Source organism: Bufo bufo, chromosome 1, assembly GCF_905171765.1.
Source record: "Bufo bufo chromosome 1, aBufBuf1.1, whole genome shotgun sequence".
In the NCBI taxonomy this organism is placed as follows: domain Eukaryota; kingdom Metazoa; phylum Chordata; class Amphibia; order Anura; family Bufonidae; genus Bufo; species Bufo bufo.
The window spans coordinates 817244038-817266756 of record NC_053389.1 but is presented as its reverse complement, the minus strand read 5'-3'; the positions used below and the strand labels follow the sequence as shown (position 1 = coordinate 817266756).

The following is a 22719-nucleotide window of genomic DNA, read 5'->3' as shown; positions in this document are numbered from 1 at the left end:
TCAGGGAAAATCGTGCGAATAGGTACGCACTTGCAGTCAGTTTTGACTGTGATTGTGTTCCAATGTTCAGTTTTTATCGTGCGGGTGCAATGCGTTTTGCACTCGTGTGATAAAAAAAAAACTGACTGTGGTACCCAGACCCGAACCCGGGCTTCTTCACTGACGTTCGGGTTCGGGTTAGGTGTTCTGTATATTTTATTATTTTCCCTTATAACATGCTTACTCAAAATGTGGCTTTAGGGGTTAAAAAATAATAAAAAAAAAGAACTCGCCTCATCCTGTTGTTCGCGCAGGCGGCATCTTCTTCTTTCAGGACCTGCCAAAGGACCTTTGATGACTTAATGGGTGACGTCAGCGCAGGTCCTGCTGAATGAAGACAGAAATCTTCTGACGTCATCAAAGGTCCTTTGGCAGGTCCTGAAAGAAGAAGAAAGAAGAAGAAAGAAGATGATGCCAGCTGCGCAAACAACAGGATGAGGGGAGTGAAAATCGCACCGCATCCGCACTTGCTTGCGATTTTCACGCAGCCCCCTTCATTTCTATGGGGCCTGCTTTGCGTGAAAAACGCAGAATATAGAGCTTGCTGCGATTTTCATGCAACGCACAAGTGATGCGTGAAAATCAATGCTCATCTGAACAGCCCCATTAAAGTGAACGGGTCCGGATTCAGTGCGGGTGCAATGCGTTCACCTCACGCATTGCACCCGCGCAGAAATCTCGCCCATGTGAAAGGGGCCTAAGGAGTTAACTTGTAAAGATAAATAGGATGGGATTGGCGGCAGATTCAAAGAAATAGCACAAAACTGAGTGTACATAATGAAAAACAGCAAAGGAAAGCAAAAAAAAGCAAAATCCCCAACGTTACAGCTAGAGAGGAGCGAATTTCATATTTTGAAATTCGTTCACACTTCGTTTGTTGGTTAAAGGTGAAATGCGTCATGGATTCCGACACCACGGACCATAACGCAATGCCATGACGGAATGCATAACGCAATGCCTTTAGAGGTATTCCGTTATTCATTCCGTCATAATAGAAGTCTATGGGCTGCAAAACGGATCCGTCCCGTTTCCGTTATGCAGGGAAGGACTCTGCCACTACCTCACCCTCTCACCCCACTCACACATAGATCCTGCCTCCCCACTCACAAACACACAGATCCCACCTCCCCTCATACACACGCAGATCCTGTAGTACCCCAGAGAGGCCACTACCATTCCTACACCCTGCTACTGTCTCTAATGGCTAGCAGAGAATGTCAGCTGTGTATTTATTCCCAGGTCCTCTTATACTGTGCATTAATAACATTGCTATGTACTGTAACTTTTACTGTAATTCATGTTCTATGCCTGTTTCACCAGCAGGTGGCAGTGTATTTGGCGGAGATAGATCTTTAGATAGAATGGAACTTACAATTCCATTCTCCCTCCTGTTGGGCAGTAGTGGGCTAGTCCTGTTTCCTACCAAGGGACATGTTGCAGGAAGCTACAGTCTAGAGTCGATAATGGAGCTGGAAAGACACAAGAGATGGTACTGTGAGGCAAATGCTCCCCCGCCCCCTGCAGCAGGAGTCTCCAAAGGGAAGGAGCTCATAGAGCATCCTGACTGCTTACAGTATACAGAGTATTACGAGGGGATCAACAGCCAAAAGTCACCCCACTCAAAAGGTACTAGAACTGTCAGAAAGTCCAGTTACCAGACTAAAGCCAGAGTCTAGCACAGAAGAGAAAGATTAAAGCAAGGTATCCAAGTTTGCTTGCCAGTTTACCCCAAAACTTGCTGGAGCCAGAACAAATTTAAATATTGTCTGGATGAAAGTTTATTCAAGTAAAGCTGTTGAACTTTACCAAGTCTGGACTCTTACTCCATCTATCACTTCCCTCTTTATTGCTACTGAGCCTAACCCTGGGGAGCAACATTATCCAGGTAGGAGCACCGTGACACACACAGAACTAATAGGGACACATCACCATTAGGCATTGCTAAAAACCTGGGACAAGATCGGGCTAGGGGACAGCACATTGCACATCCCACCTCTCCACTCACACATACACCCTCAGATTCCACCTCCCTGCTCACACACTTATACACAGATCCCGCCTCCTTTCCCATACATAGATCCCGCCTTCTCGCTCATACATAGATCCCGCCTTCTCGCTCATACATAGATCCCGCCTTCCCGCTCATACATAGATCCCGCCTTCCCGCTCATACATAGATCCCGCCTTCCCGCTCATACATAGATCCCGCCTTCCCGCTCATACATAGATCCCGCCTTCCCGCTCATACATAGATCCCGCCTTCCCGCTCATACATAGATCCCGCCTCCCCGCTCACACACCTCCTGCCTCCCTGCTCAAATACACACACAGATCGCACCTCCTCAATCACACAGATACCCCCCCGTTCCACAAACAGATCCTCGGCACCTCTCACAGACACACACAGATCCCACTCAAATACAGATACCCTTTCCCAACTCATACAACACATTAGCTGATAGCTGAAGGTCCCAGCAAGTGGTCACTTTTTGATCTGTTTATTAAAAAGGGACCCTTGGATGCAGCTATTTAGTGCCCATTTATTCCTATATTCTAAAAGCCCAAAATCCATCAACACAACAGCATAAGGGATTGCTTTTTGTGGGATACGTTGCATTTTCTTAGAACACTATTTTCATGTACATACAGTATAATGGCCCAGATTTACTAATGTGAGTGCACCTAAACCGTGTCATTAATTTAGCTCAAGTTGATGCAAATTGAGCAATTTGGAGCATCTACATTTGGGAAAAACCTCTGCACCTAATTCGACAAGGAGGCAGGGCCTAGTGAGACAGTGGGTCAGTGGGTCTGGCCTAAAGCTACAGTCACACGACAATGAAAAATGGCTGGGTGATGGCCATTTTTGTAACAGTGTCACGCGGCCGTTTTCAGAACCAATTGAAGTCCGTGGGGCTATACACATGGCAAGTGAATAATGGCCATCAAAAAACAGGGCATCTCCTATTTTTGCCAGTGTTCACAGTCAGATGGACCTCAATGGAATCAATGAGCCTGTTTTTAGTGGCCCTTTAGACAGGAGCGTATCCCATCTAATAATCGTTAAAAACGATTACAGTAGGTAAAACATAAAAAGGCCTTTTAGTGGTTAAAATATAAATAAAGTGGATTTTGCAAGTGGATGAGGAGAATATTTTTTCAAAAGATCTGTCAGCACTACTGGGGGTTGGGGGCAATGGAATGCCGAGGGGGGCACTATGCATGGGCGTTATATATACTGAGGGCACTGCAGGGGTTGGGTTTAAAAAAATAAAAAAAATAAAACACATAAAATTTTTGTGTTTTATTACTTTTGCACTATAAAAAAAAAACTTTGTTTTTGAGTCTTCATATTATGAGAACCATAATTAATTGCATTCTGTGGATGTTTTTTTTTTACATTGTTCACTGTGTGCAGAAAATAATTTCATTAAAGGGGATGTCTGATGACTAGTGTGGAGCGAATCAAAGCCAAACTAATTGACTTCGATCCGAATTTCGATTTGCCACAAAGCCGAATTTCTTCACGCTTTATGGTAATGAATTTAATGCTCCTGAAATGGCGGTAAAAAACAAAAACAAATACATACTCATCTTATCCATTTTCTCGCAAATGGATAAGTTGAGTATGTATTTTTATTTTTTTTAACCTGACTAACCCCTGAAAAGGCCTCAATTCTAGCATCTGACGGGTTCAATGACGGGATCACGCCGCTCCCCGTCATTGCGCCCACTACATACAAAGGAATGCGCTTTGTGACTAAGCCATTTGTCACAAATCAAATTTCTTAGCGAAATTCGTCGAAGCAGCCAAATTGAATGTTTCATAATTTCGCTCATAGCTACTGATGACCTATCCTAAGGATAGGTCACCAGCATCTGATCGGTGGGGATCCCATGTGCGGCATCCCCACTTATCAGCTGTTTGAATAGTCCACAGGACTCCGGTGAATGCTGTGGCCTCCTGGCAACTTACCAAGCACAGCACCATCTACTGGCTGTGCTTAGTATTGCAGCTCAGTCCCAATTACTTTAAAGGGGTTGTTTGCTTTTTTAGTATTGATGACCTGTCCTCAGGAGAGGTCATCAATATTAGATCAGCGAGGGTATGACTCCTGGCACCTTCACCCATCAGTATTAGAGAATGAGTGCTCGTATAAGCGCTGCCTTCTCTGCTCTGTTTACCTAGTCGCCATAGGAGTTGCAGTGGTGAGAAGGTGTAATTACAAGTATGGTGTCCCCTTTCTCTTCTATGTGACACCTCCTTCTTATACACTTGAACAAACAGAGCCATCCGATAGAAATGAATAGGGACGCCATACTTGTAATTACACCTGCTCACCACTGCAATTCCTCTGGCGACTAGGTAAATAGAGCAGAGAAGGCAGCGCTTGTACAAGCACAGCCATCCCATAAAGCTGATTGGTGAGGGGGCTGGGAGTTGGACCGCCACCAATCTGATATTGATGACCTATCCTGAGCTTCACTTAGACCATGTGACCGATGAACGCGGCGTCGTATTTATTATTCAAGTCTTATTTAGCGCCACAAGGCGGCTCGATCGTATGATCTCTTTGTATTGTTGTTTTCAGTATAGAGCCTAATAGGCACGCACAAATGGCCGATCCCACCTGGTCCTGTCAATCAATAAGGAGAGGGAGGGGCTGGCTGAGGAAGCAGGAGAAGCAAGGGTGCACAGAGTGGCTTGGACCCGCCCTCAGTGCACTTAACTGCTCATTTGCATGTGGACTCGAAGCACTATTTCTCCCGAATGAAACAACGGATTAGTAAGTGAAAGGTATCGTTGCGTTCAGCGGAGATAGCCCTACAAGACATTGTGCCTGGTTTATCAGTGAATTTCCTGGCGACAGACCTCTTTAATGAAAGTCACATTAAAGGGATTGTCTCACTTTCGCAAATGGCTTTCATCATGTAGACAAAGTTAAAGGGGGTTATCCGGGAATTAATATTGATGACCTGTAATCTGGATAAGTCATCAATATCAGATTGGCGGGGGTCTGACACCAGGGACCCCCGCATATAAGCTTTTAGAAGAGGCCTGATGCTTCTTGAGCACTGCGGCCTCTTCATAGACCATGTGACATCACCGTACATCAGTCTCATGACCTAGTTGCTGCTCAGCACCATTCAAATCAATGGGTTTGAGCTGTAATACCATGCACTACCACTATACGATGGGCAACGCTGTGCTTGGTAAGTGCCTGGAAGGCCAACACGCTTGCCAGAGTTCCGGCGAGTGCCGCTGCTTCCTGAAATAGCTGACCGATGGGGCGCCAGGACTCAGACCCCCGACAATGAGATAACAGGATAGGTTATACTCACATACTGCGATTGTCCATATACACGGCTCATATGCAGGGGTTACGACCACCCTGCCGCCAGGACAGGAGCTGCTGCACATGTGCCTACAGTATGTGCACTACCACAGTCTCGGCTATCAGAAAAGCCTGTGCCTTTTCCTATAATGTGCATGCACAACCACGGCTGCTGGATTGCTCGGTGGTCGTAACCATGGAAATGAGCAGTGTGTAATGTGATGGAAAAATTAATCCAGCCAGCAAAGGAGGCAATATGGACAATGACAATACATTAGTAAGTGCATGGCATTCACTTTGTCTACATGATAAATACAACTTACTGAAGTGAGACAATCCCTTTAACATCTTGGTTAAGGCATGATACAAAAAAAAGACATCATGAAGGCTACTTACCTGAAGTCATGGCCTCTTGTCAGCATTCAGTAAGTTCTACCTATAAAATAAATGTATGCAGTTTAGAGCGATGTGTAAGTGTAACACCCCAGAGTGGTGTTACCACTCCTGCACCCTGCTACTGTCTTTAATGGGCTAACACAGGGTCATCTTATGTTTTTTTGTCCAGGTCCTATACACTGCTCATTCTTAATCTTTTTTGCAACTGTTATGTTCATGTAATATGCCTGGTTCACCAGCAGGTGGCAGCAAACAAAGCAGCGCTGTACTTAGGTAGAATGGAACTTAAAATTCCTTTCTAACCCCCCTCTGGAGAGAAGTGGACTAGTCCTACTTTCTGCAGGAAGGGTGGGGACCAGTTAGTTCCAGTTTTAAGTCTTCCCTAGATAGGGGAAGAGTGTGCAGGGCATGTCTCTGCTTGACGTGCCCATGCCAGCTAGAGCACCTTAAGCTCTGCTGGTCATGGAGGCCAAAGGTTAAAGCCTCAGGAGCCAGGAGGAAAGTTCCCTGGCATAACTACAGAGCAGAGGTGCAGCATACAGAAGAAGCTGAGTTATACAGCCAGCCTGTCAGTACAGCATAGTCAGAGAGAAACAGAGATATAACAGAGTGGAGTTTGCCTGCCAGTTTCATAGTAAAGCTGCCATTGAACTCCATCTCAAGGTCTGGTCTCCAGTTATTCTTTTATCCCTCAATTATTCCCCCTATTTATTGCTTCGGAGCCAAAGCCTGGGGTCCAGCCATATCCAGGTAGGAGCACCGTGACACACAAAGAGATATTTTAGGCCGCACTGTACCTCTCAGCATTCCTACACCTGGAAAACGCTATATAGAGGGCACTGGGGAGAGGCCACCCATTGCATAAGATCCAGAGACATCTCAGACACAGTACATGTATCACAGAGAACAAGAGCACCGCATCCTCCTCATTGTTTACCAGGCACAGCACCATACATCTGGTTGTGGTTGTTCCCGATACTACAGTAGCGGTGTGCTTGGGTAAATCAGGGCCGGCGCTTCCATTAAGGCAAGGGAGGCAATTGCCCCTGGGCCCCCAAGTCCGTAGGGGCCCCCGTTGGCCCGCAAATAGCTATATTTTAGTGGGCCCCGTGGCCCCCGTCGGCCCGCTAATCTCCATAGTCATCTGTATCGCCGTCCTCCGGACAGTGATACAGATGTCTGTGTTGTGGGGCAGGGGAGGGAGAGGTGTGTCCCTTCCCTGTTCCTCCGATAGGCTGCCGGCCTAGAGGCCGGTGCAGGTGGCGTGATGACGTCATCGCGCCGCCTGAGCCGTACAGCGCGGGACACAGGCCAGAAGAGGCCTGCATCGCATCGTTGACATGGAGGCAAGTATAAGTGTTTTTAATTTTTTTTTATATGTGTACAATACTGGTGGCTACTGATATGAGGGGGTCCCTCTGGCTACCGGCACCTGATAGGGCGGGACTCTGGCTACCGGCACATAATATGGGGGGCTCTGGCTACCGGAACATAATATGGGGGGGGCTCTTGTTACTGGCACGTAATATGGGGGAGCTCTTGTTACTGGCACATAATATGGGGGGGGCTCTTATTACTGGCACATGATTGGGGGGCATCTATGGGGGCACATTTTACTGGCACATTATTGCGGGACATCTATGGGGGCACTTCTTACTGGCACATTATTGGTGGGCACTATAGGGGCATCTACTGAGGCCACAAAGAACAGGTATTTTATATGGGGGCTCTGTATATGGGCATTTTTTACTGGGTGACATTATGGTGGGTACTATGGGGTCATCTACGGTGGGCACTAAGAAGGGGTATTTTATACTTACAAATTATGGGTGACACTGAGGGCATCTACTGGGGCACTATATATGGGGCATTTTATACTGGTACATTATGGGGGGCATGAGGGGGGGGAGAGGAGCACTATGGGGGCACTATATAGGGGTACTTTATACTGGCACATTATGCGGGCACTATTTGAAACATTAGCTCAACTGGGGGCATTACAAGGGGGTATTTTTGGCACTGTCACATTATAAGGAGAATTATTTCTACTGGGCTGGCATTATGTTGGGCTTTATTACTCCCCCATGGTATGACCCCCTAGTAGCAGCACCAGCCTCTCCCTGCTCTGCTATCCCTCTGCCCCTTCTCCAAATGCTTATTATGAAATCTCTCTCATTACGATAAAACACAACATCAGCTCCACCGAGCCCCCGGCCAAGTGTTGAAGTGGTGTCCGAGATCTCCAAGGGCCAAGCCAAGTAATTGTAAGTTTTCATGTGAAATATGTTTATGTTATACACATACAGCATACACTGTGACCCACAATATACAGTTTATTCTGTATGAACGTCCACAAATTAAATCTCCAGAGTCAATACGGGACATTAAAGTCAGCAAGTGTCATTGGGGGGGGGTTAAATGATGAATGGAACCCTTTGTTTAGAATATCAAAGTGCTGCCAGAAGTAGGATATCCACTGATCAGATATTAGTGGTCAATTCCAAGCACAGGCCAATGACGAGCAAGGAAGAACCTTGGATCTAATGAAGTCACTATCGAAGAGTCACATCGAGAACAAAGACACAAGTAAATCATATGTAGAAGACATGTGAGAGGATACTCAGCCTCCCAAGCAGAGCTCCTGATGAACGTAAAGTCACACATAGCCTAGGAAGAGGCCGTGGCACTCACCGAACCACTGCATCCTCTTCAAACAGCTGATTGGAGGGGCTGCCCCCACTGATCAGATACTGATGACCTACCCTGAGTGTTAAACAGTCAGACAACCCCTTTAAATATCATTCCCTTTAACCCTTTTAGGACACAGCCTATTTTTATTTTTAACTTTTTTGCATTTCCATTACTGTAGCCGTACTGTAAGAAGGCTTGCTATTTGTGGGTCAAGTCATATTTCTTAATGGCACCATGCCCAACCACTGGGGCCCTGTGTTCCCCTGGCATGTGTGCTGCTGCTCCATTAGAATCTGTGGGACTGTCGAAAAGAGCCAAGTGCTTGTTCTCATGATGGGTGGGGGCCCCAGAGGTCAGACACCTCTCTCCTGATAAGACACTTATGCACTATCCCATGGACGTGTTTGCAATGGCACAACCAATAAAAGAACAGTACAGAAACCAATGGAGGACTTGACCTCAAGGTTCTGATGCAGAGCGTCTACAGCATGACACCGAGAACTAGTGTTGAGCGAATCGAAGTCCACTAAGTGGACTTAAACCCGAATTTCAGGGAAAATTTGAATTGCCCCAAAGCCGAATTTCCAGGTGCTTCTTGGTAACAAATCGATTTTCCCTGAATGGCGGCAAAAAAACAAAACATACTTACCTCATCCGTTTGAGCGTGAGGAGCTGGTCGCCACCATCTTGATTGAAGATCTTGCACAAGCTCTTCGCAATCAAATGGATGAGGCAAGTATGATTTTTTATTTTTATTTTTCACTGTTATATTAATGTTAGATGCTCTGATCAGCTATGAATGGGGCATCTGAGGTCAATGACCGGGAGCGGCGCAATCACCGTTCCCTGTCATTGCACCCACTACGAATTTGTCACAAACTACATTTTTTTGCAAGATTTGGCGAAGCAGCTGAATCGAATTTTCCAATACTTTGCTAATTTCTACTGTTCCAGCACCGAGGGTACAGCTCCTTCCCGTCCCCGGCGTGTAAACTTCTGGATGGAATCATGTGTGCCACTGCAGCCAATCACTGGCCTCAGTGGTGACATACTCCCAAACCGTAATTTCTGCCATAGACAAATCCACAGCAGGAGGTCTATTGCGTTTCCGCTATATGTGAACATCACCACTGCACCACATTTTTAAAGAGGTTTTCCAAATTTAAAAAGTTGATTGGTGAGGGTCCACCATGTCTGACCCCCACCGATCAGATACTGATGATCTAAAGGGTAAAAAAAAAAATATCTCAGAAAACCCTTTTAATGATTTTGCAAACTTACCAAGCACGGCGCCGTAATATAGCAGTTGGTGGAACACTTGAAGCTGAGCTGCTCCTAGGCCACGTGATCGATGAACGTGTCATCACTCAGCCTGGGAAGAGCAGAGAGAAGGCTGTGGCGCTCACAGGAGTGCCAGTGCCTCCTCAAACAGGTGATCGGCCGGGGTCCCACGTGTTAGACCCCCACCGATCAGACACTGATGACCTATCCTGAGGATGTATTTAAATCTTGGAAAACCCTTTAAGGGCTTCCGTTTTAGGGTACTTTTACACTAGTGTTTACGTTTTCCGGTATTGATATCCATTATAGGGGCTCAATATTGGAAAAAAAACGCTTCAGTTTTGTCACCATTCATTGTCAATAGGGACAAAACTGAACGGAACGCTTCAAAATGCATTTCATTTCCGTTTAGTTGCATCCCCATACCGGAGAGTAAACCTCAACATGCTGTATTTTGCTTTCCGTCATGGGATGCGGAACCAGATGGATCCAGCATGACCCCCAATGCAAGTTAATGAGGACGAATCCGTTTTCTCTGCCACAATGAAAAACGGATCCGTCCTCCGTTCATAACTTATCAGTAACGGAAGCGTTTTTGCTGGACCCTGCAAAAACGCTAGTGTGAAAGTAGAGTTAGACACTCAATGAGCAGGCTTGACTTAGCTGGAAGCTTTTGTGCAAAAAATAAAAATAATAAGGGAAAAGTAACAAATGGTGCACAACATTTTGCAAATTTGTCAAAAACCAAGCACATACCAAAAAAAAAAAAAGCCCAAAAAGTTGCATCTTGATACATCACCCCCTTAGACTAGGTAGCATGACCTGCGAAACTGTGAAGGTCTACCCGGCCTGGCTTAGGGGGTCAGATATTCTTTTGCTCTTTATTTGTAGCTTGGTTTGAAGCCAATTTTTTTTTTTTTTTTTTTAAAAAAAAAAAATTACAAAATGTTGCACGCCATTTTTTTAAATTTGTCCCACAAAATACTGATGGATTCTTTAGTCCGAAGTTTGTCATATTTACTATAAAGGGCCTGTCAGTCTGTACGCCACCAGGGACTGGAGTACACCTGCGACTTTTTGGCACAAACACATGTCCAACCCTTCAGAAAATTAAAACTTCAGGCCAGGGTGCAACACTCCCTAAAAACAATGCAATGAATTTCTCACAAATGCTACTCCACTGACAAAACAAGCAAAATCACTCCGTTTTTGATACGTCCCCCAAAAGTTTAGTGTGAAATTTAGGCAGGACTAGTAAATCTACTCCAATGTGTCTGTCCATTTGTTGCCTCACCTGCACCGGACCCACAGGAACATGGGGAGAACATACAACTACTTGCCCTATGTGTTACACTATGAGCCATTCTGCTGCCGAGGGTGAGGGTCGCTCTGTCTTAGTAGATTACAGCGATAAAAGCAAAATTTGCACAAAGAGACAAAACACATACAGGGGAGTGAGGGAGGGGGCATTACCTCAATGCCAGACTGAGCCCCAGAAGTCTGCACAGCATCAGAAGGCAGCAAAGGGGCTGATTAGGTAACACAACGTCTGCCGCCTCCTCCTCCTGAGTAATGGGCCTGAGGTGAGAGGAAGGAGCCCGGGATTGTGAGCAGGTGATTCATCAAGACACAGGGCGGGAGGTGGAGAAATACTGATACTGCGTGGATGGGAATAATGCAGTGCCACATAACACAGGAATAACCTGCAGTCCTATGTAACACCTCAGATTGCACAGTGATAACTCTCTGAGTAAGGCCTCATGCACACGACCGTGGTGTGTTTTGCGGTCTGCAAATCGCGGATTCGCAAAACACGGATGGCGTCCGTGCGCGTTCCGCAATTTGCGGAACGGCACGGACAGCGTTTAATATAAATGCCTATTCTATAGGACACGTTATATTTTTTTTTGCGGGGCCACGGAACGGAGCAACGGATGCGGAACACCACACGGAGTGCTGTCCGCATCTTTTGCGGCCCCATTGAAGTGAATGGGTCCGCATCCGAGCCGCCAAAATGGCTGCTCGGATGCGGACCAAGACAACGGCCGTGTGCATGAGGCCTAAAGATAATGTAGTAGATGTCATCTGCAGTCCTATGTAACACCACAGATAACACAGTGATAACTCTCTGAGTACAGATAATGTAGTTTATGTCACCTGCAGTCCTATGTAACACCTCAGATAACACAGTGATAGTGCTGAGTACTGATAATGTGTAGTTGCCTTCAATATGTAACACCAGAGATAAAACAGTGATAATGCTCTGAGTACAGATAAAGTTGTAGATGTCACCTATAGGGATGAGCGAACCCGAACTGTATAGTTCGGGTTCGTACCGAATTTTGGGGTGTCCGTGACATGGACCCGAACCCGAACATTTTCGTAAAAGTCTGGGTTCGGGTTCGGTGTTCGGCGCTTTCTTGGCGCTTTTTGAAAGGCTGCAAAGCAGCCAATGAACAAGCATCATACTACTTGCCCCAAGAGGCCATCACAGCCTTGCCTACTATTGGCATGGCTGTGATTGGCCAGTGCAGCATGTGACCCAGCCTCTATATAAGCTTGGGTCACGTAGCGCTGCACGTCACTCTGCTAATACAAGCGTAGGGAGAGGATGCAGCTGCGACGTTAGGGCGAGATTAGGCAGATTAACTCCTCCAAAAGACTTCATTCTGTGATCGATCTGCAGCTGTGGATCATTGAAGTGCTGATATTGACTTGCTCACTTTTTTGAGGCTGCCCAGAGCGTTTTTAGATCACTTTTTTCTGGGGTGATCGGCGGCCATTTTGTGGCTTGTGGTGCGCCAGCACAAGTTACCACCAAGTGCATTTAACCATCAATAGTGTGGTTATTTTGTGCTATATCCTACATCAGCTGCAGGCTGAGCCTGTGTCACCGAAGTGCATTTAACCATCAACAGTCTGGTTATTTTTTGCCCATATACTACATCTGGTGCAGGCTGAGCCTGTGTCACCGAAGTGCATTTAACCATCAACAGTCTGGTTATTTTTTGGCCATATATTACATCAGGGGCAAGTTGAGCCTGTCACCCAGCGCCTAAAAAATAGACCTGACATTTCTATTCAACCAAATCTGTACTGTTTTAGCTGGTCAAGTTATTTGTAGTGACCGTAAAAGCACAGTTTTTGTTCTGGGTTGAAAAACTATTCCCAAATTTGCCATTCGCAAAATTGTGGTGAACGGGAACAATGAGGAAAACATCTAATAAGGGACGCGTACGCAGACGTGGACATGGTCGTGGTGGTGTTAGTGGACCCTCTGGTGCTGGGAGAGGACGTGGCCGTTCTGCCACAGCCACACGTCCTAGTGAAACAACTACCTCAGGTCCCAGTAGCCAGCAGAATTTACAGCGATATTTGGTGGGGCCCAATGCCGTTCTAAGGATGGTAAGGCCTGAGCAGGTACAGGCATTAGTCAATTGGGTGGCCGACAGTGGATCCAGCACGTTCACATTATCTCCCACCCAGTCTTCTGCAGAAAGCACACAGATGGCGCATGAAAACCAAGCCCATCAGTCTGTCACATCACCCCCATGCATATCAGGGAAACTGTCTGAGCCTCAAGTTATGCAGCAGTCTCTTATGCTGTTTGAAGACTGTGCTGGCAGGGTTTCCCAAGGGCATCCACCTAGCCCTTCCCCTGGGGTGGAAGAGAGAGAATGCACTAACGCACAACCACTTATTTTTCATGATGATGAGGACATGGGAATACCACCTCAGCACATCTCTGATGATGACGAAACACAGGTGCCAACTGCTGCGTCTTTCTGCAGTGTGCAGACTGAACAGGAGGTCAGGGATCAAGACTGGGTGGAAGACGATGCAGGGGACGAGGAGGTCCTAGACCACACATGAAATGAAGGTCGTGCCACTGACTTTCACAGTTCGGACGAAGAGGCAGTGGTGAGACCGAGCCAACAGCGTAGCAAAAGAGGGAGCAGTGGGCAAAATCAGAACACCCGCCGCCAAGAGACTCCGCCTGCTACTGACCGCCGCCATCTGGGACCGAGCACCCCAAAGGCAGCTTCAAGGAGTTCCCTGGCATGGCACTTCTTCAAACAATGTGCTGACGACAAGACCCGAGTGGTTTGCACGCTGTGCCATCAGAGCCTGAAGCGAGGCATTAACGTTCTGAACCTTAGCACAACCTGCATGACCAGGCACCTGCATGCAAAGCATGAACTGCAGTGGAGTAAACACCTTAAAAACAAGGAAGTCACTAAGGCTCCCCCTGGTACCTCTTCTGCTGCTGCCGCCTCGGCCTCTTCTGCTGCTGCCGCCACCTCGGCCTCTTACTCCGCCTCTGGAGGAACGTTGGCACCTGCCGCCCAGCAAACATGGGATGTACCACCAACACCACCACCTGCGTCACCAAGCATCTCAACCATGTCACACGGCAGCGTTCAGCTCTCCATCTCACAAACATTTGAGAGAAAGCGTAAATTCTCACCTAGCCACCCTCGATCCCTGGCCCTGAATGCCAGCATTTCTAAACTACTGGCCTATGAAATGCTGTCATTCAGGCTGGTGGACACAGACAGCTTCAAACAGCTCATGTCGCTTGCTGTCCCACAGTATGTTGTTCCCAGCCGCCACTACTTCTCCAAGAGAGCCGTGCCTTCCCTGCACAACCAAGTGTCCGATAAAATCAGGTGTGCACTGCGCAACGCCATCTGTGGCAAGGTCCACCTAACCACAGATACGTGGACCAGTAAGCACGGCCAGGGACGCTATATCTCCCTAACTGCACACTGGGTAAATGTAGTGGCTGCTGGGCCCCAGGCGGAGAGCAGTTTGGCGCACGTCCTTCCGCCGCCAAGGATCGCAGGGCAACATTCTTTGCCTCCTGTCTCCTCCTCCTCCTACTCAGCTTCCTCCTCCTCTTCTTCCACCTGCTCATCCAGTCAGCCACACACCTTCACCACCAACTTCAGCACAGCCCGGGGTAAACGTCAGCAGGCCGTTCTGAAACTCATATGTTTGGGGGACAGGCCACACACCGCACAGGAGTTGTGGCGGGGTATAGAACAACAGACCGATGAGTGGTTGCTGCCGGTGAGCCTCAAGCCCGGCCTGGTGGTGTGCGATAATGGGCGAAATATCGTTGCAGCTCTGGGACTAGCCGGTTTGACGCACATCCCTTGCCTGGCGCATGTGCTGAATTTGGTGGTGCAGAAGTTCATTCGCAACTACCCCGACATGTCAGAGCTGCTGCATAAAGTGCGGGCCATCTGTTCGCGCTTCCGGCGTTCACACCCTGCTGCTGCACGCCTGTCTGCGCTACAGCGTAACTTCGGCCTTCCTGCTCACCGCCTCATATGCGACGTGCCCACCAGGTGGAACTCCACCTTGCACATGCTGGACAGACTGTGCGAGCAGCAGCAGGCTATAGTGGAGTTTCAGCTGCTGCACGCACGGGTCAGTCGCACTGCGGAACAGCACCACTTCACCACCAATGACTGGGCCTCCATGCGAGACCTGTGTGCCCTGTTGCGCTGTTTCGAGTACTCCACTAACATGGCCAGTGGCGATGACGCCGTTATCAGCGTTACAATACCACTTCTATGTCTCCTTGAGAAAACACTTAGGGCGATGATGGAAGAGGAGGTGGCCCAGGAGGAGGAGGAGGAAGAGGGGTCATTTTTAGCACTTTCAGTCCAGTCTCTTCGAAGTGACTCAGAGGGAGGTTTTTTGCAACACCAGAGGCCAGGTACAAATGTGGCCAGACAGGGCCCACTACTGGAGGACGAGGAGGACGAGGATGAGGAGGAGGTGGAGGAGGATGAGGATGAAGCATGTTCACAGCGGGGTGGCACCCAAAGCAGCTCGGGCCCATCACTGGTGCGTGGCTGGGGGGAAACACAGGACGATGACGATACGCCTCCCACAGAGGACAGCTTGTCCTTACCTCTGGGCAGCCTGGCACACATGAGCGACTACATGCTGCAGTGCCTGCGCAACGACAGCAGAGTTGCCCACATTTTAACGTGTGCGGACTACTGGGTTGCCACCCTGCTGGATCCCCGGTACAAAGACAATGTGCCCACCTTACTTCCTACACTGGAGCGTGATAGGAAGATGCGCGCGTAGAAGCGCACGTTGGTAGACGCGCTACTGAGAGCATTCCCAAATGTCACAGGGGAACCAGTGGAAGCCCAAGGTGAAGGCAGAGGAGGAGCAAGAGGTCGCCAACGCAGCTGTGTCACGGCCAGCTCCTCTGAGGGCAGGGTTAGCATGCCAGAGATGTGGAAAAGTTTTGTCACCACGCCACAGCTAACTGCACCACCACCTGATACGGAACGTGTTAGCAGGAGGCAACATTTCACTAACATGGTGGAACAGTACCTGTGCACACCCCTCCACGTACTGACTGATGGTTCGGCCCCATTCAACTTCTGGGTCTCCAAATTGTCCACGTGGCCAGAGCTAGCCTTTTATGCCTTGGAGGTGCTGGCCTGCCCGGCGGCCAGCGTTTTGTCTGAACATGTATTCAGCACGGCAGGGGGCGTCATTACAGACAAACGCAGCCGCCTGTCTACAGCCAATGTGGACAAGCTGACGTTCATAAAAATGAACCAGGCATGGATCCCACAGGACCTGTCCATCCCTTGTGCAGATTAGATATTAACTACCTCCCCTTAACAATATATTATTCTACTCCAGGGCACTTCCTTATTTAATCCTATTTTTATTTTAATTTTACCATTATATTGCGGGGCAACCCAAAGTTGAATGAACCTCTCCTCTGTCTGGGTGCCGGGGCCTAAATATGTGACAGTGGCCTGTTCCAGTGGTGGGGGACGTGAAGCCTGATTCTCTGCTATGACATGAAGACAGATTCTGTGCTGACATAAGGCCAGATTCTCTGTTACGGGACCTCTCTCCTCTGTCTGGGTGCCTGGGCCTAAATATGTGACAGTGGCCTGTTCCAGTGGTGGGTGACGTGAAGCCTGATTCTCTGCTATGACATGAAGACTGATTCTGCGCTGACATAAGGCCAGATTCTCTGTTACGGGACCTCTCTCCTCTGTCTGGGTGCCGGGGCCTAAATATGTGACAGTGGCCTGTTCCAGTGGTGGGTGACGTGAAGCCTGATTCTCTGCTATGACATGAAGACTGATTCTGTGCTGACATAAGGCCAGATTCTCTGTTACGGGACCTCTCTCCTCTGCCTGGGTGCCTGGGCCTAAATATGTGACAGTGGCCTGTTCCAGTGGTGGGTGACGTGAAGCCTGATTCTCTGCTATGACATGAAGACTGATTCTGTGCTGACATGAAGCCAGATTCTCTGCTATGAGACCTCTGTCCAATTGATATTGGTTAATTTTTATTTTTTTAATTTTTATTTTAATTCATTTCCCTATCCACATTTGTTTGCAGGGGATTTACCTACATGTTGCTGCCTTTTGCAGCCCTCTATCTCTTTCCTGGGCTGTTTTACAGCCTTTTTAGTGCCCAAAAGTTCGGGTCCCCATTGACTTCAATGGGGTTCGGGTTCGGGACGAAGTTCGGGTCGGGTTCGGATCCCGAACCCGAACATTTCCGGGAAGTTCGGCCGAACTTCTCGAACCCGAACATCCAGGTGTTCGCTCAACTCTAGTCATCTGCAGTCCTATGTAACATCACATAACACAGTTATAACTCTCTGAGTACAGATAGTAAATAACACCTGCAGTCCTATGTAACATCTCAGATAGCACAGTGATAACTCTCTGAGTACAGATAATGTAGTAGATTTCACCTGCAGTCCTATGTAACTCCATATAACACAGTGATAATGCTCTGAATACAGATAATATAGTAGATGTCATTTGCAGTCCTATGTAACACCACATAACACCGTTATAACTCTCTGAGTACAGATAGTAAATAACACCTGCAGTCCTATGTAACATCTCAGATAGTACAGTGATAACTCTCTGAGTACAGATAATGTAGTAGATGTCACCTGCAGTCCTATGTAACTCCACATAACACAGTGATAATGCTCTGAATACAGATAATATAGTAGATGTCATTTGCAGTCCTATGTAACACCACATATAACACTGTGATAGCTATCTGAGTAGAGATAGTGTAGTAGATATTACTTGCAGTCCTTAGTTCTTCCAAGGCCATGTGACATTACATTCATTGGTCACGTATTCTAGGAGCAGCTCAGTCCCATCCAATTGAATGGGCCTGAACTGCAATACCAAGCAGTGCTGTGAGCAGTGAGGTCTTCTCAAACAGCTGATTGGTAGGGGTGCCAGAAGTTGGACCTCCGCGAGTCTCATATTGATGACCTATCCTAAGGACTGGCCATCAATACTAAAATCTCGGAGAACTCCTTTACCTTATGTTATCTGTAGTGTTACATAGGACTGTAGGTACTATCTACTACATTATATTTATTCAGACAGCTATCACTGTGTTATCTGAGGTGTTACATAGGACTGCAGGGAACATCTACTACATTATCTGTACTCAGAGAGCTGACACTGTGTGTTAACTGTAGTGTTACTTAGGACTGCAGGTGACATCTACTATATTATTTGTACTAGAGTCTCGACACAGACCGAACATGTGGTCATCTGCATGAGGCCTCATATTGTGTAGGTTACCCCCCAAAAAAACTGCCCTGACCCATTTTTTGCTTGGACTCCACACATCCTCTCACGTTGTCCTATGATATCTGCCATAAGTTGTTAGCAGCTTTAAGTCCCATAAGCTATTGGTGTGACCTCCATGAATAGCCTTGTATTTTAGGAACATCCTACAGGAGCCTAATTGGATTGAGATCTGAGGAATCGGAAAGTCCAAATTATTGCCTTAATCTGTTGGTCGTTTTTCATAATCCTTGCCATTATCACTCTTCAGTACTCAGGGAAAGTACTGCCACCTCACCGAGCCTACACCACAGTGTCTCTACAGCAGCATGCTCTACATCTCTCACTTGAGGACCTGCTAATATAGTCATATGACCACAGGTCCTAAAGCATATCACAGTGAATTAATAATGATGTGCAGAGGCCAAAATACAAGTCTTTACTGCAACAAAATAAATTGTTAACAGTCAAGAATGAGTCCACACAAGAAGTCAACCGCTCTCCACATTTTGCATGCTGAGAGCTATGGTGGCTCACCAAGGGCTATCACTGTGTTACCCTGTATCACCATGCCCAAAGTATACCAATTTTGTCAATATAGTAAAACATTTTATACCGTTACAGATCCCACTCCAGTTTTTACTTTTCAGTTCCACCTATCACTGAATTGAAGGAAAAAAAAACAGAAAGCCGTTGCGACCACAGTGATCAGAACCACTTCCTGGTCCTCTTGGCCGAAACATAGAGCAAAGCCGGTTACACCATGGCATGCCGAATATTTCCTGATATTCCACAGATAAAGGCCTCATGCCGCTATAGGTGCATATGTCAACAAAATGGCACCATGTAAAAAAAAAAAAATCATAGGGTGTATTTTATAGGGTGTTTCTGTGCTGAATTGTGTAGAAGACTATATGGTTTTAGAAAAGGTACAGTATGCTGATGTACAGGACACTCTTTTGGTATGGTATTCACAACTCTTTTATGACATATCGACTGGATAGTGGGCCCTCAGGGACCTTCACCTATGTGGGGAATGAGGACCCCCTATTATGGGATATCCACAGAATAGTGGACCCTCGTCTACAGTGGAAACAGAAGTATTTGAACACCCTGCAATTTTGCAAGTCCTCCCACTTGGTCAGACGCCAACTACTACCATGGGCAAGACCAAATAGCTGTCAAAAGACACCAGAGACATAATTGTGGACCTCCACAAGGCTGGAAAGGGCTACGGGACAATTGCCAAGCAGTTTGGTGAAAATAGATCAACTGTTGGAGCAATTGTTAGAAAATGGAAGAAGCTAAAGACGACTGTCAGTCTCCCTCAGAGTGGGGCTCTATGCAAGATCTCACCTTGTGGGGTATCACTGATGATAAGAAAGGTGAGGAATCAGCCCAGAACTACAAGGGAGGAGCTGGTCAATGACATGAAGAGAGCTGGGACCACAGTTTCAAAGGTCACTGTCGGTAGAACACTACGCCATCATGGTTTCAAATCATGCATTGCACGGAAGGTTCCCCTGCTCAATTCATCATCACATGTCCAGACCCGTCTGAAGTTTGCCAATGACCATCTGGATGATCCAGAGGAGGTATGGGAGAAAGTCATGTGGTCAGATGAGACCAAAGTAGAACTTTTTGGTCTAAACTTCACTCGTCGTGTTTGGAGGAAAAAGAAGGATGAGTTGCATCCCAAGAACACCATCCCTACTGTGAAGCATGGGGGTGGTAACATCATGCTTTGGGGGTGCTTTTCTGCAATAGGGACAGAACTACTGCACTGCATTAAGGAGAGGATGAATGGGGCCATTTATTGTGAGATTTTGAGCAAAAACCTCCTTCCCTCAGTCAGAGCATTGATGATGGGTCATGGCTGGGTCTTCCAACATGACCACGACCCGAAGCACACAGCCAGAATAACCAAGGAGTGGCTCCGTAAGAAGCATATCAAGGTTCTGGAGTGGCCTAGCCAGTCTCTAGACCTCAATCCAATAGAACATCTTTGGAGGGAGCTGAAACTCCATGTTGTTCAGCGACAGCCCCGAAACCTGACAGATATAGAGGAGATCTGTGTGGAGGAGTGGGCCAAAATCCCTGTTGCAGTGTCTGCAAACCTGGTCAAGAACTACAGGAAACGTTTGACCTCTGTAATTGCAAACAAAGGCTTCTGTACCAAATATTAACACTGATTTTCTCAGGTGTTCAAATACTTATGTTCAGCAGTGCAAGACAAATAAATTCTTTAAAAATCATACATGATTTTTTTATTTTTTTATTCTGTCTCTCAGAGTGGGAATGCACCTACAATGCGAATTTCAGACCCCTCCATGATTTCTAAGTGGGAGAACTTGCAAAATAGCAGGGTGTTCAAATACTTCTGTTCCTCACTGTAGGTGGAGAACAGGTATCCTGTGACCATTGTCCAGTATTTTGAAGAAGCCACTAACAGACGATGGAGAACGAATGAAAATGTGAACTGCCTTCATTTACTCCTATGGTAGCTACAGGAACAGCTGAGCATGTTTACAGTGGGGGAAGCGAGTCACCTTGTCTAAAGGAGGCAATGAAATAAAACAACTTATTACTTACCTCAGGCTCTGTCTACAACATGCCGTTCTCACGAAGGTTGTCATATTGAGCTGATAGATACAACTCTAGTGAGAATACCAATCATGGCTTACAAGCTGATGCAAACAGTGCAGCTTTCAGAAGAAAGTAAAGACTGCTTCTTTAACAAAAATAAATTTTGATCTAGTTTTTCATTACTCAAAAAAATAAGGAAAAAACACTAGTAATGTGGCAAAAAGGCCTCAAGATTCTGTAATATATGGGTCTCTATGAAGTCAAACTGTCTCTCCTACTACCTCTATTGAAGTGCAGCTGATAGACGGTGGTGAAGCTGAAGCTGATGTAGGTCCACCTTGAAAAACCCCTAAGAATCGCCATAATAGCATAAGAACCCCTCCATCATACAATGTTTAACCATGCTAAGTAGTAGGGTTGTTCCTCATAATGGTCTTCCATTTCCATCCCATTCCATCTCGAAGATACTTATATAGCTTGTTGCTGATTACACTAATTGCTCATTATAATAGAATATTTCAACTTACTAATGCTCGAGGTCAGATTCAGTTCTGTTCTTCTGTTCTTCACCTGGAATATAAAGAAGACGGAAGTCTGGATTAGGTTAAGAGCTCGGATTAGGGTCAAATTTCCAGAAACTGGTGAATAACTCAATATGCATCGTCATAATGTAGATTCCAGTGTTAATTATCAGATGAAGTAATGACACTTCCCTGAAATGAATGGGAGTGGTGAACAAGACTGTCAGCCCCAAAGAGCTGGAGAGACGCCAACCACAGTAATGTGATGTGAAAAGTATACTACGCAAGAAATACCCTCAGGCCCTCAGTTAAAATTCCTTGATGAAGATTTCAGGACGATAACTTTGTTCAAACAGGTCTACAAAAAACTTGAAGTTGTCTCTGGAGTAGACTATGTTCAAGCTACATATACAGTAGTAGTAATGCGAGATTATTTTTGTTACCTTTTTTTATCTATCAGGGTCTTATAGTTTTATAACTTTTTTTTGCTGTTTTTACTTATTTTAAGTGGCATTTTAAGGCTTCATACACATGGCTTAAGATGACCAAAATGGAAAATTGTCAACCAAAATGATCTTTAATTGTGTGTAATTTAACAATGAATGGTTGTTTTAATTCATTGATGACAGATTATCAATATCTGAAAAGAAGCCAGCAGTGAAATTTTCATCCAATAGTTAGACAAAAGATCTTTCATCCATCGCCCGGGTTCATTGAATGTGTAAGGCCAGTTTGAACAACTGTAACGTGCAAAATAAATGCTCACCAGATGATTGTTTGTTCAACTGCTTTTCAACCATCAAACAACGTCTGTCTAATGTGTATGGCCACCCTTAGTGTACTGTTGCATGTGTCCAATTTTTTAAAGAAAAATACAAGGCTTTTTTTCATAAAAAAGTAATGTTCCAGAGGACAATGTACTATAAAGTCACTGTATTCTCTTCTATTTGAGCAAATCTCCAGCATACAGCACTTGCCAATGCCAGCACCGTACTGTCAGAATGTATATGTGAATACAAAGGCAAACCTGGCTTTTAACAAATTTACTCGCTAATGTCTCCCATGGCATCAGAGACCTGACCCTCCCCTGGATCTCCTCTTACCTCACCAACAGAACCTTTATGGCTTCATATACCACTTCCTCATCATGCTTTTTCTCTCTGTTGGTGTCTCCCAATGCGCTGATCTGTGTCCCCAACTTTTCTCCATTTATACATTTGGCTTTGGGCATCTCATAGAGTCCCAGGGCTTCCAATACCACCT

General features: G+C 46.4%; 1 protein-coding gene across 3 annotated transcripts in view; it reads right to left on the bottom strand.

Moving 5' to 3' along the window:
- Window positions 1–21610, bottom strand: part of LOC120986630 — a 41455-nt gene extending 19845 nt beyond the window's left edge. Inside the window, exons 1-2 of one of the 3 annotated variants that reach the window (XM_040415296.1) lie at window positions 21463–21610; window positions 5772–5811 (exon numbers count right to left, since the gene is read on the bottom strand). In XM_040415296.1, coding sequence (XP_040271230.1) covers window positions 5772–5781 — 10 coding nt within the window. In that variant the 5' untranslated portion in view covers window positions 5782–5811; window positions 21463–21610. Of the gene's footprint in view, window positions 1–5771; window positions 5812–11037; window positions 11142–11216; window positions 11321–21462 lie in introns of those variants that run through there. The other 2 variants (XM_040415297.1, XM_040415298.1) reach the window with 2 other exon arrangements.
- Window positions 21611–22719: the final 1109 nt, after the last annotated feature.